Source organism: Crocodylus porosus, unplaced genomic scaffold, assembly GCF_001723895.1.
Source record: "Crocodylus porosus isolate Cpor-Errol unplaced genomic scaffold, CroPor_comp1, whole genome shotgun sequence".
In the NCBI taxonomy this organism is placed as follows: Eukaryota; Metazoa; Chordata; order Crocodylia; family Crocodylidae; genus Crocodylus; species Crocodylus porosus.
In genome coordinates, this window is record NW_017728886.1 from 65215892 (window position 1) to 65238562 (window position 22671).

A 22671-nucleotide genomic window follows, 5' to 3' on the forward strand; every position below is an offset into this window, starting at 1 on the left:
GTCCAATATTTTATCTAGGTTGTTATTCTGAAAAAATTTCAGCGATACTGAAGCAACGTTACCTGATTAATTTTTCCCCCTTCAGTTTATGTGCATTTAGCAGTTGTATATAATGGATTGCCCTCATACTGATAAGAGATCCCAAGTGACGGATGTTTTATGTCCACTGCTTTCTGTTTGCCAGACACTGAATTTGCATCTTTCCTTTACGCAGATTTTGTATCAGGATATATTATGAACCTATATACAGCCACTGTTTTCAACTCCTGTACTGAATAAGTAGGATTTCACTCACCCCCCAGCCTAAAAATCTTAAAAATAAAATCATAATTGGGTTTGAACTGTGACTTACGATGTTTTCTATGGGAGCAGATTCCTTACCTACCAATGTATGTGTCCTACTTTGTAAGTAATGCTACAGTGAAGTACTGCTCAGTGGTCCCTTTTACAAGCTGTGCATAGGTTTAATTTTCCTTTCACACTCCTGGGACTGCCTGGCTTCTTTTTTCAGATTCAGTAACCCTGCTAGTGAACTATGCACCACCCACACAACCTCCCTGTGCTTCTGTGAAATGGCAAGCAGCAGGATTGCACTGCTAGAAAATTGTATGAGCATGTGGGCAAAAAAATAGAGCACAGTCTGTCTCCCATGCTTTCTACTTCATGTTTGATTTTAAACAAGTGAGAAACAGTTTGAGAATAGCTTCTGTCACGTATTTCCTCATAGAATATTCCATAGAAATTTCCCATCTATTCAAGACAGCTTTGCAGCAACCAAGCAGGTTTTAATGGACCCCAGCCAAAAATCTGGGGTACTAATTTTGGACAAGTGATTTTGCAACCCATAATATCATTCCCCCCACCCCCCGCATATTATTACATTCAATCCCCCTCTCACCCTTTAGGTTCCAAACTTTCTCTATCCAGCAAATACTCGCCTTGTTTGGCATGGTGAAAGCAGATCATGGTGGAAGCCATGCAAGGTTTATTTATCTTGTTCTTGGACTCTTGGCCTTCTATAGTCAAAATTTCTTGCAAGCATGATACTCTATAGCTTTGGGAGTGTCATTGCATAGACCAACACTGAAGGTATCTATACATTTATTAAGTTTCTAGTATGTCCATGATTTTGGTATACAAGTGCAATAGCCTCACGAAGAATTACAAAGTTATAAAACAACAAAACGGTATGTTTCCATCAGACTCGGTAGGCAATAGACTATACACTCCCTGTTTCTTCCTTGATTTTCATTCTTAGAGTCTTTAACCTAAAAATTTCATCCAGATGCTCTTTATCCTTGTGTTGCAGTTCCCTGTTGCCGTAAATACTTTGGGAAAAGAGTGACACATCCACATATTTTTCCTCTCTTACTTTTTGATAAAGGATAATTCTGTCCAAGTCCCCAACACCTAGAATAGACTGGTGGTACAAGCACCCCAGGTGGTACAAGCACCTACTCTGGACACTTTTAAGAAACATTTGGATGCTTATCTTGCTGGGATCCTTTGACCCTCGCTGACTTCCTGCCCCTTGGGCAGGGGGCTGGACTCGATAATCTTAAGGTCCCTTCCAGCCCTAATGTCTATGAAATCAGAAATCAACCTAGGCTGATATGCCAATAAATAAGAATTGCTTCACAGATGCCCACTAGATCCTAATTGCCATTATTTAGTATTATTTTTATTTTTAACTTCATTGTTAAGAACCTTGTATTTTAATACATTTATATTTACTATTTATGAATAATATACCTCCCTGGGAAGGTGTCCTGTGGTAACAAGGAAAAAAATAAATGTAGTATTTTTTTTTTAAATCCATTTAATCTGAGTCCACAAATACTAATATGCATTATTCATTTGGTATGATTTTGCTATATGGCAGAGTTGAAGTGACTCTGATGCCTAAATTGTTTACTTTGAGATGTTATTTTTCACTTTCTTTCAAGATTAATGGTGGCTTTCTTGGTTTTAGAGGTTGTTTTCTATAATTACAACATGCCTGTCGTGTGTTTACTATTAAATACTTATATATACACTTCAGCTTAACTCCATTTTAATTTGTTTTTTTTTCCCTAGGTTTGTATACAAGTACATAGCCCAGCTGTGAATCCCTTCATCATGTTAATAGTCCTATACCCCCATGAGTAACCCCACTGACAGCAATTACTATTATTTATGATGTATTGTTCCAGTGGAACTATTCACATAAGTAAAAGCTTACACACATAGCTGTGGTTTCCCAAATCCAATTGTGTGATGTGGTATTATAAGAAAGATCTAGACAAATGGAAAATATTGATTATTATTGTAATTGTTATGTAGAGATTGATAAATAACATAGATTACCTAGTAATTTTAGCTTTGGAATCATTTTGAACTGTATCTTTGTTCACCTCACTGTTCAGGATTACTATATTCTGCATCAGGTTTATCAGGCTTAACCAGAGGGTTACATGTAGAAAAATCCAGTTTGGTAAAGGATCTTATCCATGTTTTTAAAAATGTGGTACAAGAAGAGTATAAAACACTGAGCCACACAATTTTAGCCTGAAAAACTTGGGCATTTGTCTTGACATCCAACTATATTTCCATTTTAGTTATGTAGGGATGGTGTATAAGCCTTTTCCACTATGTATCATTTGTTGTTGGATACTTTGAACGTACAGAGTTATAAATATTAACATACCCTTTCTGCTGTTGCAAAAAAAGACAGAACAAATAGAACTAAAGGTCAAATCTGCTCTCCGTTACAGTGGAACTAGTAAATTACTCTGAATTTCTCAGTTACTCGGCATTTATACTGGTATATCAGAGAACAGAGTGTGTCCCTAAATTTGGAAGAATTCTTAAAATAACAATCTTTTTTATTATGTGTTAGGTAAAACATTATTATAGAGAGTAACTTTAAATAGATTTTTCATAAAATGTTATAATACTCTAAATCTGAAACCTTAGAATATTTCTAGAAACTCATCATTATCCCAAGATGCATATTGAAATGTGTTTAAACACCCCCCCTCATAATACACAAGAATCCTTGAACAAACGGCATAAGATTTAACATAGTGCATTAAATAGATAAATATTAATTCTGCTTCTCAGTTCCACTTTTATTAGGTGTTAGGTAGATAGCACTTAAGCCAATAAAGAAATTAAAGAATTCTTGAGTTAATCTTCATTTTATCTTTGATTAAAGATAAAAAATGTCATTAGCAAATGGAAGTCTTCTGTGAACTCTTCTCCCCTCCCCTCCAAGATATATTTAAAATCAATAAAATATAATATAGACAACACATGGCTTATTTTAGATTTTAAACCGTACATAGGCAGATTTCTGGATTTATTAGAATATTTTCCTAAGTATACATCTAGATTATTATTGTAATTCAAAATAAAAACATCCAAATCACCTACTAGAATGCCACCAGACGAAGATCCATTTTGTACCTAACATGTGGGGATCACTTACTGGATACCTGAATTAATAACCAAAAAGACTGCACTGACTAATATTGTTTTAATGTGTAAACCAAGGATGAATGGAATATTAGCAAGGTGGGGGAAAAAAGGATTGAAAACATGAATGGAAAGGAAACCACATATATGATTTAGGTTCTCTCCTCCTCTTTCTTTACTGCACCCTTTCCCAAGAAGCCACATTGCAAACCTGTTCCTTAAGTAGATCACAAACACTGCTTACTAACCACTGTCTTTCATCATATATTTGCTATTTAATCGGCATAGGTCATCTGCATTTTTAGTGGGTGGTGGGAAAAACTGAGAGAGACAGACACCAGCTATTCCAAATTAGGCTTCCTACTGTGCTTCTTTCCTCATTGCAGAAAAATAATATTGCCCTGTATTTGGTATAACTAGAATTCCACATCTAGTGGAAGTTTCCATTAGAAAGTCCCCTCAGCCAGGATCCTGTAACCAAACAGGAGAGAGATTAATGGTTCGTTCCAATATTTTTTAACTATAATAACTTAGAAACCATTACATTATCATTATCTTCCTGAACAGCATGCTGCTGGTGCAAAGGTTGTTTTGAGTGTATTGACTGTCCTCCTTGCTTTTGATGGTCCTGATCCTTTGTTTTGTTTTTTGCAGAATTTGCTACGTAAATATTGTGCATTTATTAGTATTGGTTCATGACTACAAAGCAGACTGGAATCTTTAGGTTCAAGCACAGTTTTTTCTCTTTTTTTTTTTATAAAAGCAAATTAAAATCAACAGGCCTATACCACTTCATCCATAATTACAGTTCCTGAGTGGCTGATATTTTAGGGTTTGTTTGTCTGTTTTAACCAGAAGTATTATAGTTCTGTGTTTAGGAATAAACCATGAGAGTCTACCAGTGGGGTCTAGCCTTTTTTTGCAGATATGTGAAAAATTAACCTCACATCCTTCCTGAGTGCCACTCTGATTCTCTTCCGCCCAGTATGCTGCTGTGCCTTCTCCCTCCTACCTGTGCTCCCTGCCTGATCTCCTGTTTTGCTTTCTGCTTCCTAGCCTGCCTGCTGCTGTGCTGCTTGTTCCCTCTTTGATCTACTGTGCGCCACATGCAGAGGTTGTCCTTACCACTTGTGGCATTCATGCCATAGGTGACCAGCAGTTTTGCAAGTTTTTAGACTCAAGGAATCCTTTGTTAGGCTCGAGGCCTGCCTCAGACAATGCCAGCATGTAGCTTTCATTCATTTTTGACTATGGAAAAATAATAGTGCTATTCTGTAGTCTTCCATTGCAAGGAACTCAGAAAAGTCGTAAGTCAGAAGGTTTCTCACACCACAGATTCCTGTTTAAGTCTCTGGGTTTATTTTGTGAATTATGTGTAGGTGTTTACAGAACTAAATGCTAACTTTGTGTGGCACCCACAGCACCCTTTAAAGGATCTTGCAGCACCCTAGCATGTCATGGTACCCTGGTTGAGCATTGTTGGTTTAGACTAAAGATGAACACAGGCAACCACCGCTTAACACTGTTTCACTTCCTGCTATTTCGCTACAATGCTCATTTGAAATTGATACCTGATTTCACTTAACGCTCATTGATTTTCATTATAATGCTTACCGTCACCATCTTGAGTCATTAAAAACATTTGTGGTCCCCATCTTGGGGTGTCAAATAGTTTCGGTTTCACTTAACACTCATTTTGCTTAACACTTAGTTTTTTAGGAACCAATTAAGAGCACTAAGGGGGGCTGCCTGTAAATGCTCACAATTTTTAAGCACCATTGTTCTGGCATCAGAAATTGGAATTTAAGTATCACATACCTCCAATTAGGGGAAAGAATCCTTGTGACATTTTATGTCCCAAACTAACAAGTTCCTCTGTCACTGCAAAAACTTACCCGAGTCCTACAAAATAAGGATTATTTGTAAAAAAATATTTCAGAAATAATTTAGAATAATGAATTAATGGGAGAAAATTACATGCTGTTTGTGGACATTTAGCTCCCAAAAGATAGAACTCATTACAGATTATTCACTCAGATCATGCTAGAGGCATCTGCTTCCAGGGAATTTATTTGTTTTCCATTCATATATAAGCAGTGGAAAGAGGAAAGAGGAAGGCTGCAAGAGTGAGTGAGAGAGCTAATGAACCAAAAAATCAAAATGCAGAACACATTGGCAGAAGAAAAATCTCTAATGGAAAAATAATTTTAAATTATTGTGTGTAGTTACTGTTACAATTATACCTAGCCTGAGAGATTCTCCAGCATGCTTTTCTGTCAATGGGCTGTAAGTTCAGGGATTTATTATGTTTCATTGAAAAACTTCCTGATTAAGGAAAACTAAGAGATGAACATGTGTGAGGCAATAAGCTTTTTCAGCAATATGGTAATCCTTTGTTATATGCTCTTATTTTCCATTACCACACAATATCTGAGGAATAGAACATATGGCATTTGATCTAAATTTTTATGTATCGCTCGTGTTCATAAACCCTTTTGTTCAGATCTAAGTACCAACCTTATTTACTATTCTAGTTTATGACTCAAAATTCTTTCCTGAAACAGCCTTTTGTGCCCTAAAATGCAAAACATTAACAATATACTTTAGGACTCAGTCTTACAACAAATTCTATGAGTTTAATATTCATATTTTGTTCCAGAAGTTCAAGCACAAACCCACATAGGGGAGATAGGAATCTCCAGAAGCCAGAAGTCATTGTGATCTACCCAGTGTCACACTCTTAGACCCAGCAAATAGAAAATGATATACCATACTATTTATCCTACTATTTCCCAAATCTAGATAATGTCTGTACCTCTAAATCTCATTTTTTTCCAAAATACCAATAAATATTTATCTCTGTCTTCCACTAGAAACACTGCTAAATGTTCTTCCAGATATCTACGAGACCAGGATTTATCATTTTATAACACCAGTCCTGGAAGAATTACCTCCATATCACTAGTCACCTGGATAACTTTTTGTTATTGAACAAGCAGAATTGTTTGATGTGGAAGTGCAATTTTTCGAATTATAACGAACAATAAAAGAAAATACCATGGCTATTTTGAAATGTATATATTTAATAGGTTAAACCAGAACCATCCAGCTTCTCAGTGTCCAGAGACTGCAGTTCCCTGGACCACAAGCTTCATGGGCTTTCTCCATTAAGCAGACTATGGGGACCTCTGAGCTCCCTGGTCTGCACTAACCAACTCCCAGAGATCTCAGACACAGCAGCAGCAATAGGAATGACGTGGGGAGTGGCACCCAGGTGGGCACCTGAAGCCATGAGTTAATCACTTGTAAGCTGTGCGAGACCCGTGGGCCACCAGTTGGATGGCTCTGTATTAGAAAATATTTGGGGAACATCAGACAACTTTATCTTCAAAATGCAATTATCCTACTTATGTAGTTCCCCTTCTCTTTTGGACAAGGTATAAAGTATTTTCAGTGATTTGACTAGTGATCCAAGATCGTTTATCTTGGTTCTTGTCCTGACCAATGGGGAAGACTTGGTGGAGGATGTAAAAGTGATGGAAAACTTTGGAGGAAGGAATCACGATATGATAAAAGTCATGATCCTGAGACAGGGAAAGCATGAGATCAGCCAAACAGCTGCCCCAGCCTGAGATCAGTTGCTAGATTTCAACTTATTCAAGGAGTTAACAGTCAAGGCATTATGGGAAAACAAACAGAAAAATAAAGAAACACATCAAGGCTGGAAGCTTCTAAAAGGCTCATTATTAGACACCCAACAAGAAACTGTCCTGACATGATGGAAATGCAAGAATGGCAAGAAACCAGTGTGGCCGTACAAGTTGCTTCTAGGATGCCTCTAACTGAAAAGGAAAGCCTTAGGGCTGTCAAATGGTTAAACAAATTTATCATGATTAGTTGTACAACTAAAAAATGAATCTCAATTAATCACAATTTTAATCACACACTTAAAAACTCAAAATTATGCATTGAAAAACTTAAAATTTTGTAAAACTATTCAAGTACTTTGTATGGTTGGAAGGTGGATGCGGGATGTGTGTGTGTAAGGTGAATTTGTGATGATGTGGGGGGCTGTGGGTGTGTAGGAGGGGTTGGGGCCCAGGGAACCCAGAGAGGGGGGACCACCTCATGTTCTGGCAGGATGCCCAATCTGAGTGGAGTCTTCGTGGAGCTCCCTGGGCCTCAGGCACCCCCCTTCCCCCACTTGAGCATGGCCCCAGCACTGGTGGGCTCACCCCACCCTCACCCTAGCAGCGGTGGCTATGGGCAGCCCAGACTGGGGCAGCTGCTCTCATCCTGTTCCCAGCCCAGCCCCAAACTTCCCTGCTTACTTGCTCAGCTGGTCCCAAGTTGTCCTGACCTGCCCTGGGCCCAAAGATGTCAGGGAGCCCTGCCCCAGCCCAGTGCTTTCTTCCCCAAAACCCAGCATTGCCAGCCTGGCTGCTTAGGGCCCTGGTTGGGGGTGGGTAGGTGTTCCCCCACCTCCCATCTTCCTGCTGCAGCTGCCCAGAGCCTGTGTCCCACCAGGACCCACATAGAGCCACCACAGTGGGGGCTGCCTAGCACCCTTGGGCCCCACAGCTCAGGGCAGGTCAGGATCACCTGGAAGCTCTGGCACAAGCCACCTCTAAGCTCTCAGGTCCCTGCACATCCCCATTCCAGGGCCCAGGGGAGTGGCTGTGATGGTGGCCCTGTATCCCTGTGTAGGCAGCTGCTACCAGAGGGTGGGAGAGGGCTTCCTGTGGAGCCACCTCCCACTGCCCCCAGCCTGTGCTGCACCATGTGCCCAGTCCAGCGCCCCTGAAGCCTGAGCCAGTCAGAGCTGCTTTTCTTCTTCCCGTGCTCCCCAGGCTCCCACCAGGACCCACACAGAGCCACTGAACTCTCCAGGTCCTGGTGTGAGCCTCGGAGATGTGGGGAGGAAAGCAGCAGCTCTGCCCAGTTCAGCAGCAGTGTTGGGCATGGCTCAGGCTCCAGCAGTGCTGGGCTGGGGCCAGGCATGAGATGCAGTGTGGGCTAGGGCCAGCAGGAGGTGGCTCTGCAGGAATCCTGGCCTGGGGATGGCAGTGAGGCAGTGCAGCCCAGGGGCAGTGCTCAATAAACACATTAATTGCTGCTTGCATTAATCACACTTGTTAACAGTGATTAATTGACAGCCCCAGAAAGCATACAAGCAATGGAAATATGAACAGGTCACCAAGGAAGCTTACCAGGAAATAACAAAAATGTCCACAGACAAAATCAGGAAGGCAGAGGTAAAAAGAAATGAGCTGCACCTGGTGAGGGAATTTAAAGCAAGAAGAGATTCTACAAGTATGTTGGCCAGAAAAGAAAGACTGAAGAAGCTGTGGATCCACTGTTAAATAGCCATGAAGAACTCTTAACAGAAGAAGTAAAGAAGGCAGAAAGAAGTAAAGCAGCTCAACAGTTCCTTTAACTGTCTTCACAGAAAAATTAAGCTGTAACCAGACACTGAATAAGGATTGTTTGGATAAGGAAGGGGACATACTGAGGGATAAGATAACAAAAACAAAACAAAGCGAAAAACCAGGCAGAGTGCTTTTGATGGATCTGAATGAATTCAAGTTATCAGGGCCTGATGAACTTCATCAGGTACCAGAGAACTGGAATAGGGCCAACATAGTGTCCTCTTTAAATAAAGGCGGGCGCATCTACTTGTGCTATTAATGTACTTCAAGCTTAATGAACAGTAAAATACTGTGGAGGAAGCCTTTCCTGGGAGCACATCTACATGTGCACCCTGTTGGAAGCAGATTTGCTCCCAATGGGAGCAGCCCAGTACAGGGCTCTTCCCACCCTGCTCTGCCCCCCCTGCAGCAACCAGAGGGAGCTCCAGACTTCCTTGGTGTTAGCCCAGGGGTTGGCAAGGAGCACCAGGGCCAGTCCTGATGCACTTGGGACCAGGAGAGCTCTGCAGCGGTAGCTGTGTCCTCATCCTATGCAGGAGGGGACGTGGTCAAAAAATGATAAAGTGTTTGGAAAGCACATCATATGAGAAGAGGTTGAAGGAAACATCCATACCTTTTGGAAAAGGTACTTAAGAGGGGATATAATAGCAGTCTTCAAATACCTGAAGGATTGTCATAACAAAGAGGGAAAGCTCCTTTTCTCTCCAGCTGCAGCGAGCAGAATGTAGACCAATACCTTGCAGTTGAAGTGATGTAGGTTTTGACTGGGTAGCAGGAAAAACTTTTTCACTGTTAGAAGACTGAGGTAACGGAATAAACTGCCTAGGGAAGTTGTTGACTTTCCATCATTAGAGGTGTTCAAAAGAGGCTACACCAGCTCACTGATGATCTCAGAGTAGCTATGTCTATGACTATGGAAATTTCCCACTCTGATAGGGTTTCCTGGTTGCCACATGAGCGAGGAAGTGGGGCAGCAGGGGGGCTAGAGGGTCTTGCCACTCTGTTCAGGGTCAGACTGATTACCATATTTGGGGGTCTGGAAGGAATTTTACCCCATGGTCAGATTGGTACAGACTGGGAATTTTTGCTCTCCCCTGTAGTTGGATGCATGATAGTGAGGCTCTCCTCTGTAGGGGGCTCTCCCATGGATCCCTCCAGTATATTTTAACAACCCTCCCAGCAGTGGGAAATTGGCCACCATTGTCCCCCTGCCTTACTTGTGTCATATTAGTTTGTTATGCCTTATAGCTGTGTCAGGGTTTACCGTGTAGTTTTACTAATAGATTTGACAATGGATTTGTATAAATTAGTCTAGATAGGGATGATCCTGCCTCTGGCAGGGGGTTTATCTCGAAGTCCCTTCCAGTCCTACTGTTATATGATTGTATGAGTGTGTCTCTTTTTTCATTTCATGGTAAGACATTTTAAGGAAGTATACTTTACTCAGCCTGTATTGTCCTAGTGAAAAGTTTTAGTTGATCAGAAACTAGGACAGTTCCTTGGGTCCACCTATAATTTATTCCTCTGATACTAAAGTGTATGCAGTCAGATGCAGGAAGGTGAAACCATAGTTATGTGTTGAAACTGTCCTTATATTCACTGCTCTTACCTGTTTATGTTCAAGCCCTTGCACATGCTTGTTTTATACTCTGAGAACATTTTTTTTAGAGAAGAGAGAGGCATTGGAGCCAACAGAACAGGCTGAGAATGCCTCTTTCAGAGAACTACACCCATTCTAAGGTCTATTTAATAACTGAATAGTTTTTTTCTACCATGAGGGCTTTTTATAGAGTTAAATGAGGTCAGGCTCCAACTTTATGAAGGGAAGACACAATATTTGCATGTATTAACTATGAATGATGTGCCAGAGGTAAGTGGTTGCAATATCATTTACCATGGAATATTTCAGTGAGATGGATTTTTCTGGGCATGTTACTATTTCAAAGAAGCAACATGACCTGGCTGAAACTGTTCATTTACTTAGAGAGATTTGAGAGACAACAAGGTTGCAGGGCCAGAATGAGGAGAAATAATGGGAAGAGGGAAGGGGGAACAGAAATCTCAAGGATACTCATCTCCCTCAGCTTCTTCCCTATTAAAATAGTCTCTGTTACTTTCTTTCTCTTCTACCTTCCCTTCCAGTCTGTGCCTCTATAAAACACATGGTCCCCATGTCTGTATTACATCTCCTTCACCTTTCTGCTGGCAAAGCCCTGAGGCACCAGGCTGCTGCTTCTGCTGCTTACCCCTAACTGCACCAAAGCCAACGCACATAACAATGTGATATTAAGAATGGAAGAGGACAATCTAGCTGTGCTTATGCTGGCAAAGCAGAGGGGGCTGATACAGTGACAACAGCGGTCTAGATGCAATTCAACTGAAAACATGAGAATCCAGCAGGATTGTGGAAAACCATATATAAAAAGGCAACCCCATACAGCAATTTGTATTTCTTTATTTTCAAGACAACAACTGTGACTCGCCTTTTATATTCAAGGAAAAGGTCAACAGAGGAGAAAGTTCATTTGTCCTCCCTCTATTGCAGCTTTCAAATATTTTACAATGCCTATCATATTCTCCCCTCAGCTTTTTTGTACCAGACTAAATATTCCTAGTTCTCTCAACCTTTCCTTTATTGTTTGAATTCTAATCCCTTTATCATTGTCACTCACCTTTTAATCCTCCCCGGTTTATCTACATCCTTCCTAAAATGCAAAGCCCAGACCTGCCCACAGTACTCCAGCTAAAGCCTAGCCAGTGCTTTGTCTTCCATACAATACCCCTGCTAATACAACCCAAAATTGCATTTGCTTGTTTGACGGCTGCATCAAATTCTGGCCCACCCCCCATCCACCCTCAACAGTGGTAACATTGCACTGTTACTGCTTAACCAATCTCTCATTCTGTATTTGTGGATGTGGTTTTACTTTCCTACTATTCAGCTCTCCCTGCTATTCATACTCTACTAAAACTGGCACAGCTAAGATGGGCCAGCTGCCTTTCAAGAATGCCCAACACTCGCCTGCCAAAGAAAATCTTCTACAGCGAGCTGTCAAATGGAGTATGGTCCCTCAGCACACCAAAGAAGTGGTACAAGGACACCCTAGAGGTGTCCCTGAAGAGTTTTGGCATCAACCTAGAGTCATGAGAGTAAATCACTCATGATTGTCCATCCCGGAGATCATCAGTCCAAAATGGAGTACTGGCCTACAAACAGCAACACAGCAGAAGCAATGAAGAAACGTATGGCCAGGAAAATGAAAACACCTCGTACCTAGTCCTCATCGCTTTCTTGCCCCTGCTGCAGCAGATTGTTCAAGGCAAATATCAGGCTTATAAGGCACCTATGTACCCACACGACTTAGCCTCTACCTCCCCACCCCCTTTTCTCTTTCCTCTCCCTCTTTTCTCCTTTTTACTTCTTTTCTCCCTCCCTGTTTCTTTCCCATTTGCTTTCTCTTTTCTTTCCCCACCTCTCCCCCACTGGATGCAGTCATATTTGCCCTCAAAGGATGAAAAATATAGTACCCTACATTTGTCTCTGCTGAATTTCATTCTGTTGTCTATTGTCCAGTTCTCCAATCACAACCCTTTTGAATTCTAATGCTGTTCTCCCAAGTGATTCTAAGCCCTCCCAGTTTTGTTTCATCTAGGGCAGTGTTTCTTAACCCATGGGTCACGACCCAGAAGTGGGTTGCAAGAATATTTGAAAGGGTTGCAAGCAAGTCCCAGGAAAATGCAGGAAAGCATGGGTTTCCCCTTACAGGCTGACAGCGTTCCAGCCTGCAAGGAGCTGCTTGGGGCGATTGGAGGCAGCGGGTGCATGTGCATCTGTGTGTGCTCGCACACGTGGCCAATATGCAGCCAGGCAGGGTCACGAGAGCAGCCCCAGCAGCTGAATGCACATAAATGTTGGAGGTTGGGGATTGGAGATCCAGGGCTTGGGAACTGTGTGCGTGTGTGGGTAGGTATGGAGGAGATGGATAACTGAGGAGGAGGCGGGTGCCTGCCTGCCCTGGGAGAAGCTGGCTAGGCATCAAGGCTGCATCAGGGCAGGGGGGCAGGGGAAAAGGCACCTGCCCCTCCAGTGAGGGAAGGAGGCATGAGGGGTCCTTTGTGGGCAGTAGGGATCTGCATAGCTGGGCTGGCAGCACTGGGGCTAGTGCCCGTACTTTCAGGGGCAGGGCTGCTGAGAGACTTTGCTTGGTGGGGCAGGTGGGGCCATGACCAGGCTGCCTGGAGTGGTGTGGGAGCTCCAGCCCAGGCCAGGGGGGTGCCACAGGCCTCCCTTTGTCTTCCCTCCAGCCTGTACTGGGTTTGGACTCACTCCGCTGCCACCTGCATGAGCTGGTGCAGCTGCAGCCACCATGCTCCAGCCTGAGTGGGATAGGGAGGCAGCTGGGAGCCCCCTCTGGCAGGGCTGCGTGGGGCAGAGGGCTGTAGGTTGGGAGTGAAGGGCACCAGCATGGCATGGGGGGCAGGAGACTTGAGGTTCAGAGTGGGGGCACCGGCAGCACCAAGGGCTTGAGAGTGAGAGGAACTGGCAAGGACCAGGGGCTGTGGGTCAGGAGTGAGGGGCACTGGCAAGGGCAGGGTGCTGTGCGTCAGGAGTGAGGGGCACCAGCAGGGCCAGTGGATTGTGAGTCAGGACTGGCCATCTATGTTTACAAATAGATCCTGGTACAAAATAGGTTGAGAACCACTGATCTCAAGCACAATTGTGAAGGTTAATAAGTTGTATCAGCTGACCATGATTACAGTGAGAAGTGAGAGGTTTTAACATCAGAGATGATCACTTACCTCATTAGGGTTGTCTAAGGTTTTCACTAAAACAAGAAAAACAGGGCTTTAGTCTTTGCTTTATTTGCACATCTTAATTACATGTTAAAACATGGTTGCTCTGCTTGCTAGCATTGAGAATTATTGCTAAATTTACGTAAGTCCATATATGTCTAGGTAGATGTGAAATAAGATTTCTGCTTTGATTGAAGTAGATGTCAATAAAGCATATGCCAAATTTCAAAGTTTATATATAAAGGTATAAAGCATTAAAAGGAAAACATCAAACTCCTGCTATAAATTTGAAATAAGCATGTGTTAGGCATCTAAATCCTTTTGAGAACTTGAGTCTTGGAAGTGAAATGTTGAAGTCTTTCGAAAATGTGGCTCAGGAGCCTAAGTCAGTAGATTTACAAAGATGAAAAATCAATGGGAGTTAAGCATCTACCTCACTGAAGCACTTAATTAATCGTACCAGGTTCCTAAGTACCTTTTGCAAATTTGGATTTTATGCTTTCAAAAGTCTATCCACCATGTATATTTAGGTGTCCAAATTTGCTGCACAGTATTCAAAAGTATTGAATATCTAACATATTTTATTTCTTGGGAGCTGTTGCACATTCAGTACTTTTAAAAATTGGGACACTTATTTTCAAGTCAAAGATGAATATTTTCAAAAGCACATATGGTCCTGAGACTTGTGACACCCATAGACACTAGTTAATGGGCTGGTTACTTATTTCCTATTTGTACCTTTGAAAATTTCACCCTCAATAAAACACTCATTTAAAAAAGTGTTGACCTACTTGTAGCTTTTCCAGATTCCTACGTAACTCATATATCAAGCTAACAATTAGATCTATGTAGGTGAACCTCTTTATCTACTTGCAACACCATCAAATCCTAGGTTCCTCCAACTGAGTATCAAAATTCATTCATATTCATCCAGTTTTTTCCACCCATTTCAAACAAGTATATATTACATATGCCACAGGGAGCCCATTTATGTCATGTCTGCTTCAAGGATGAAGATGCAATATGAAAAGAGAGCGTTTAGGAAAGCCCTAGTAGCAGCAAGTTTTGGAGGTCAAGGCTTCTTCCTCTTTGTTAGAGAGACAGATAACACCCTAAGGGTTTTAATAGCTAAGCTGGTTAGCAGTTTTCTGAAGAAACAGTTTTATAGAAAAGTGCTTGAAATGCACCATTCAAAATACATAGGGTTCAAGGAACTTTCACTAAATGTAAGTCATGGTTCCTGATAGGTTTTGTTAATCTGAATCTTGCTCGGTGTTGGAGTAAAATGATATTTTTTATATGAGAGAAATTTTCTGGTCAAGAAGTAATTTGATCCTGACAGTGAATGGTGAAATAAATGGTTGTTTTATTAAGAGTTTTCCTTTCTGTACTAGCATACTTATATAGGTTTAGGTGTAAGAAAATCACCTTTGGAAGCCAAAATTGTTCACATTCACATACTTGCTTTTTTTATTATTATTCTTTCAGGTGATATCAAAGTTATCAAACAAGACTACACTATCTCAGGTATGATTGACTGAATTTTAAATAAGATGAGCTTTACTTTGAAACCTATTTTTAGTGGCCTAGGATCTGATCCAAAGCTCGTTAAAGCCAGTTAGTTGAAAGAATCCTATCAGCTTCAGTTAGTTTTGAATGAACCTTTATAGGATCCTGCATTTAGGAATGTAAATACCCATTTTATGACAAATATAAACATAAACAGCATAAGCAGTCTGGCAGCAAAAATCAAAACCCAAGATTCCCCTATCCCAAAGCAGTGCCTACCCCATTAGAATAAGATTTCTTCTTTAAACTTCTTGTACACTTTACATTAGAGCAGTGATGTCAAACATACAGCCCATGGAGCCTTCCTGATTGGGCCACTGGCAGTTGGGGATCATGACCTGCTACAGCATTCAGGGCCCTTTGACACTGATGGCCATGGCTATTGGTGGTGAGCTTAGCTTGCTGCCAATGTTCCGGGCCCCTTCTTCTAGATCCACTGCCATTGCTGGACCCCTCCCACCAGACCTCACTACCTCCCAACTTAACACTGCTGCCACCCCCAGACCCTTCACTACCTTTAGACCCACTGCTGCTGTGGTGGCCATGACAGCCACTCCCCAGGCCGGATCCAATCTGGAGGTAGACCCCACAGCCTGGATCCAACCTAAGCCTCAAGGGAGTTTTGCCATCCCTGTATTAGTAAATCATTGGTTTTTTAAAAAAGGTAACTTCTGGAGCAGGGATTACAATTGCTGGTGTCTCCTCTCTTAGGAGTGCCTTTCACATTAGACCATAGTTGTTCTTCATCTTGCTTGCTCCTCTTCTGGCCCCATGAATGACATTTTTGGCTCCCAAGTGGTCTAGCATCAACAAAAAGGGGAAAAAGGGCTCCTGCCCAATATAGCCTGATGGCTAGGTTACTGTCCTAGGATGTGGGCGATGTGCGTTGGAAGTCCCTTCAGTGTAAGGAGAGCCCAGAAACCTCTCTCTTCTTCAGTGAAAGGTCTAACCTCTAGTCTACCATGTAAAAGGTGGATGGTGCTGCCAAAATATGGTGTTGCTTGTAATAAAGTCCATGCTGGCTCAAGGTGTGATCTGTAACAGCCTAATGGAAGACATACTGAGCCAGACCATAGGTCCACTGAGTCCAGTATCCTTTCTTCACAGTGCCAAACAGTAAATACTGAGACAAAGAGAACTTGTGCAGGCCCTAGGGATATGATCCCTGCCTCTTTGCTTGTATAGTTTCCAGCATTCAGAGGCCTAGGAAGTCCTAATTTTGTGGGTGTCTCCCTAGTTATTATGCTTAACACCCACTGAAGGGCCCATCTTCTGCGTCTTGTCCAATCCCCTTCTGAACTTGGTTAAATTATCAGCCTCCACACTGTCTTACAGCAATGATTAATTACATACTGTGTAAAAAAGAGCAGTCTTTTGTTTGTCTAAGGAATAAGCAAACTATAGGCACCTTCCAGCACTGATCTGCTTCATAGTAGTGCTTAAGTGATAGTTAGGCTCTCAGTTGGAAACAGATGTTGTCAGTGGAGCACAATCAGCTGTGCTGTGATATGTCTGCAGATGTTGCCAATTGCCATGCCCCCCATGTTGGGGAGCAGAGGATTTTGCTTCATGTACTTTCATGTCGGGTGCTGAGGCTTGAGGGGCCCAATCCTGTTTGGGAATTCCCAGGGTGTGCAGAACCAGACCCCTCAACCCATGGATCCCCTGCCCTAGGGCATCTGGAGAGCAAATGGAAACAAAGCTGCCCGTGCTGTCCCACCATAAACAAACAGATGTGGGCTGCAATAAAGCAGCCCAGTTTACTAGTACCTCCTGTCACGGCCTTAAATATGAACGTTTGTTGTGCCAGAGACATCTGTTTGCTTTCACTTTATTTCACCAGAAAAAATGTTATGGTGGCACAAAGTAACATCTGTTTTTACCCATAGTGGTCGATCTGCCTTACTTGGGAGTAGGCATAGTAACAGAAGCCAAGATACCTAGGTATCATTTCAAACCAAAATGGAAGTGCCTCATGAATCCAGACACCAAAAGGTTGTGTGATTCCTGAAACGGGGTCAATCTTGATCACTTTTTTTTTTATTTGGGTGCATAAATCCTGCCTAATGTTGTTTTTCACCTACAGCGGGTTCTGAATCTGGCCCTAAGTAAGATCTTAGCATTCCTGAAAAAACTGAGGCCAGGATATTTACTCAACCAACTTGATAGAGCTGGAGGGTTCAATTTGTGTTGCAAAGTCCTTTCTATGTACAATATAAGGCCTTATCAGAGCAGCCTCATATATGGTGTGCTCATCATACAAATGCTGTCTAATATGATAACTTACCATGTGGCCATTTTTATTTTCCATACAGATTGGCCTTTTGATATTACTTCATCCCCTGGAGAAATATGAATACTTTTCAACTAAAATTCTGATCCTCAAATGAGCTCCATGTAAACAGGCCTCTGCAACTCACTACACAAGTGTTTTGTTACCAAGGAATAATATATAAATATTCATCATAGTTCCAAACACTTAGGAAACTTCACACTAGATAGCCAACTGATTGGCATAGGATTTCAGTATCAGTATCCCATGTTAGTCAACATAGCTTTTAAGAACTTAAGTTAGGCAACATTTCTTGGTAACAAATAACATTTGTGATGGGTTGAATAGTTGTAGTTCTTTAAAAAAAATTACACACGCGCGCATGCACACACACCCTTAAATTCTTACATACAACATGCCCTGGAATAAAATATTCACCTTGCTTGCCATATATCTCATGTATGATACACACTGCAATTTCCAGCAGCTGTTTTTTGAAAAAAGTTTGTTGGTGTACATGAAAAAATATGGTATATTTAATATGCTTATATATGAATGACATAGATAAGTAACAGGCGGATTTCAAAATAGCATTGGTTCTAGTAAGAAGTCATCAGAATGGCCCCTGCAATTCTGAGCTTTGAAATTTATTTTGATATAAATTATCCATATTTTAGACAGAGCCTAAGGGAAATGGAAGCATAAACAAGACACTCCCATCCATTGTGGAAGATGAGGAGGAAGAGGAGGAAGGAGAAGAAGACAGTACAACCCTTTCTCCTATCCATACAAGAAGCACAAGCTCCTCACACCAAAAGAAGGTTGGAAGCAATAAAAGTTACCTAGGGAAAAACTTGAAACAGCTGGCCTCAGGAACTGTGCCCTTTCACTCGCCTATCCGAGCTTGTGGCTCAAACCCCTCAAGAACCAAACATGAAACTGAACTCAATTACTACTCCAGAAAGAAGGAGAAAAACCTAAAACTTCCCCTTTCAAATCTGAGCACCGTTGGCTCCCCTGATTTCAGCCCAAGGTAATAGAACATACATCTTCTTACCCCATCATTTTGATTTGAAGTATAATGTCTTTTTCTTGGTGCTATAAAATGTTTTTTTCTTTAATATAACTTTATTTCCTGAAGTCTTGAACTCCCATCCATTCTGCAAGGAAAAATAAAGGAACTCATTGTTATTTGATCCCATTGCAGAGGTAATTGTTACGTTCCAGGGCTGTATGATAGGATAAATCATTCATCAATGGAAAGTACAGGTGCTCAGCATCCATGATGATATGCAAAATCTTCAGATGATTAACTATTGTTTAAGGTGGCACCTGAACAATCTGGCACCTGAACCTCACATGTTGGCCTTAGTCTTTATCATTGCAGCCTTGTATAATAATATATTTCTCTCAGAGGCAAAATTGGCAGCATAAAATAAAATGCATCATGGGGTACTAGTATAAAAGTATTATTAAAACAAATTTGGAATGACCTCATTGCTGGTAACACTGCTTAGGCAATTTTTTTTCAACTCACTGCAGTAGACTCTCAGGGGATGTCTATCACTAAAGCTCCTTGGAAGCCAGTGGCTTTAAACCTGTGAAATGCAATATCTTGTTTGGGGACTTTATTTCACATCCTCCAAGTACTTGGAAGTTTGTTTTGTTTTGTTTTCCCCAAAATTTCTCCTTTTCACTAGCAAGCTAAAATAATAACTTTAAAATCTAAACTTTAGAAGCTAAAGTAGAAACCATTAATTCCACATTTATTTACTCAGAATTTATTTAGAAGACATGACATAAGAAAGGCCCAGTGATACTAGAAGTTTTATAATATGCATGTACAAATACTTCCATCTTCAAATGTATTGCCCCACATTCCTGTAGAAATGTGCTCCATATAGTTCAAATTCATGTAGGACCATGCAACAAACTAACCCTTGTGTTGATAACATAGAGGAGCATGTGGGAGGCCAGCTTCAGCATTAGTAAAAGGAGTTCAAGGAATGGGTAATGAAAAGCCTTTCATCTCTACGGTAGGTCACATGTTTGAATTTGGCTCAGGTTAGTTACAATGGAAAGTCATTACTGTTTGATAGGTGTTCAATGGCCTGTGGAAAATGAGTGGTAGTTCAGGAAATTATTCTTTCATGGTGCCTATTAAAATTTTGTTCATTAATCATGTGCATACACAGCCAGACAATAGCACACAGTTTTGTGGGAGCAGACTGCAGGTGCTTTGTTACATACAAAGTTATTTCCATAAATAATTTTGCATTTGCAGAAACAGTTAGACAGAAAAAAATGGCCCATAACACGCATGGTTGTGAGATGCATCATTCTTCCTGCCAAAATCATTTCACTGAATTCCTGAGCCCAAACTACTAAAAATATCAGACTATGTTGACTAAATGAAGAGAAAGAAGGGAGGAAGAAACAACACCTCCAAATCCTAAAACACAATTTTTCCCTCCTATTAGTATTAAAAGGTAAATGTGACTCTAACCAAGGGCTATGATTTTTCCCATCCTTGTGTGGGAGCATAAGAAAGAGGAAAGGCATATGAGAAGCCAGGCTCCCTTTTAGTAAATCCAGTTGCAATATGTCATCCTGCTTTTGTGCTGTCTTTCTGTCTAGCAAAAGGCAGCATGAGTGCAGGAACTTCATCCCATACCTCACGTTTAACTCTAGTATGTATTTTCCTTGGATACCTAAGGACTATTCTTGCTGGGCAAACCAGAATTCTCTCTGAGAGCTCCATCTGTTTCCTACAGCCCTGAGGCTACAATTGTGGTCATAGGGCAGATTGGAAGATACTGGGTAGGAAAAAAAGGAAGTCGGTCTTGGAGGAGGAACTAGAATTCCATAACAAGTGGAACAGTTTCAACAGAAGGAGTGAGAATGACCTTGTAAAAGTCCTTGATGTTGTGCAGCTCCTTTTGCATAGCCTCCATCACTTGACTGTCATCCCAAAAATGTTGCCTTCATAGTCCATCCATCCACTGGGCTGCCTGGAGTATAGGGCAGCACAGACCATCCAAATAATGAGACGGCCTCCAAGGTTTGCAGGCTACCATGTGGGTGAGCATTATTTGCAGAAGCAGCAAGTGGCAGCCTAGGAGGGGTTAAATTGCAGCCTGGGTAACCCTGGAATTCAGGAGAGAGAATGCTGCTGTTACTTGTGCCTCCCCCATACACATGCACACACTCTCCTATGCCTGCCACCAAATTTGAGGTCTTTGTTTGCCTCTGGTGACTCACACTGGTGGCAGGAAAGGTAAAGGCAAGCAGAAGCAGTGCAGTATTGATCTCCAAGGTTCCACAGCCACACTAACAAGTCACCATCCCACTGCTAGAAGCAAATTGTCTGGCCCACAAGAAATCCCATGGGCTTGGTCCAGTCTACAGGGCAAATTAAGTTGGACTGCCCAGGTTTAGGATATGAAAAATGCAAGGAAATATAAGTAGACTGGACTAGAGGCCTTAGAACCTAATATTAAAATTAGGGTAATTTTGAAACTGTATTTAAAGATATTCAACCTACATTTAATCATATTAAATCCTTAGTCCCTCAACTGAGTTCTTCATACCAGTAATGGAATTTATATTTCTCCAAGACCCCTGGCAGATGTTAAAACAGTGGCATACACAGAATTGGGATGCAGATTTGCATGGCAGGAGGTGCAATTTTTGGGCTAGGGTATAAAAGTCCACCAAGTCAAATTGTGTCATTGTGAAGCTGCACTCAGTTAATTCTCCACCTCAGCCCTGGGTCAGCTTCAGATGCAGTAGTGCTACACATTCAATTTATAGTGTCATACAAAGGAGTCACAAAGATGTTCCACATATTTTGTGGAACATCTTGGTGGCTGGTTTGCCACTTTATGGTGCCATAAATCAGGTGCACATTTAACACTGTTACTATCTATGGCATGATTAACGCTTTAATCCTACCACAAATATAACATGTGCTAGGAACCTAAGGTTAATGTCAGGCAGAATTCAGCCTTGCTTTTTCAAGCATAGCTATGCATCCTGAGTATGAACATAGACATTTATACTATGAAGTCTGGTATCTGTGTAAATATTCAAAGCCAGTATTCTATTTTTTTTTTTAAACAGGATTGTTGATGGGATAGAAGATGGAAACAATAATGAGGAAAGTGAGACTTTTGACTTTCGCTCTGAACAACTGAGACAGGAGTCAAGAGTATCACCTACAATTGGGGGTTAGTGCTATATTTATCCATCTGACAAATCACTCATTGAAGCATGTAGTTTGGTGACTGACTTTTGACCATATTTCCATGATTCCTTTACATATGACGCAAATGGATTTAATATGCAACTACCTTACCATACTATTCACGATTCTTAGAAGTTATGAGAGTTCAATTGGATGTCTTCACTGTATCTGAGCTAGTTTCCCTGTTTCTGTTCACGAGTGGTCCAGATGAATGGCTTATCAGGTGTCTGGTATTTCTGCTGTATCATTCTTCATATTATATATGAAGAGGCTGATCTTAGTGAGGTTCTGAGTGTCCTCAACCTCACTGAAGTTAATGGGCACTGAAGGAGCTCAACACATTGCAGGTTAAATCCTGGAAGTGACAGACCTGGAAAAAAATCCTTCAGGAACTATACTAGAACATCACTGCGGGTTTCCTTATTAAAGAGCTCTTTATTATTAACTTGTAGTTCTTAGGGTGCTAACCATGTATTGGAAATTAAGAGTGAAACCATGAGCAGCAGGAGATGCTAGGCAGCCTTAGATGAACTGTTCTTTGAAAAGACTAATGAATTGTAGCAGCAAACAGGACATGAATATAACAGCTGGCAATGCAAAAACAACAGGCTAGTACTGACATTAGCTGTCCAGCTCAGATTGTGTTTCCCATTTCCTTCTCCTAGATGAGTAAGCAGTTCCTACATAATTATGTAGCATTTGTGTAGATGCCATTGTGACACTAATGTGTCAGGGGGAAAAATGGCTGCAGAATAGGACTGTAGTGTTTATACTTATGTGCTTTTAAAAATCTGCCCAAATATCAGAACTTCAGTCACCAAGGCTGTCAATCTGTCTTCTTAGAATAGTTACTAGGCAAGAGTGCCAGCATTAGCTCCCCCAATACTTCATTTATATTTCCAGTT

At 41.3% G+C, this 22671-nt stretch overlaps 1 protein-coding gene across 1 annotated transcript in view; it reads left to right on the forward strand.

Annotated features, from left to right (window-relative positions):
* KCNH8 (potassium voltage-gated channel subfamily H member 8) overlaps window positions 1-22671 on the forward strand; it is a 245275-nt gene that overhangs the window by 205729 nt on the left and 16875 nt on the right. Inside the window, exons 12-14 of the mRNA XM_019532738.1 lie at window positions 15168-15206; window positions 18198-18553; window positions 21643-21749. Of these exons, the coding sequence (XP_019388283.1) occupies window positions 15168-15206; window positions 18198-18553; window positions 21643-21749 (502 nt within the window). The remainder of the gene's footprint in view (window positions 1-15167; window positions 15207-18197; window positions 18554-21642; window positions 21750-22671) is intronic.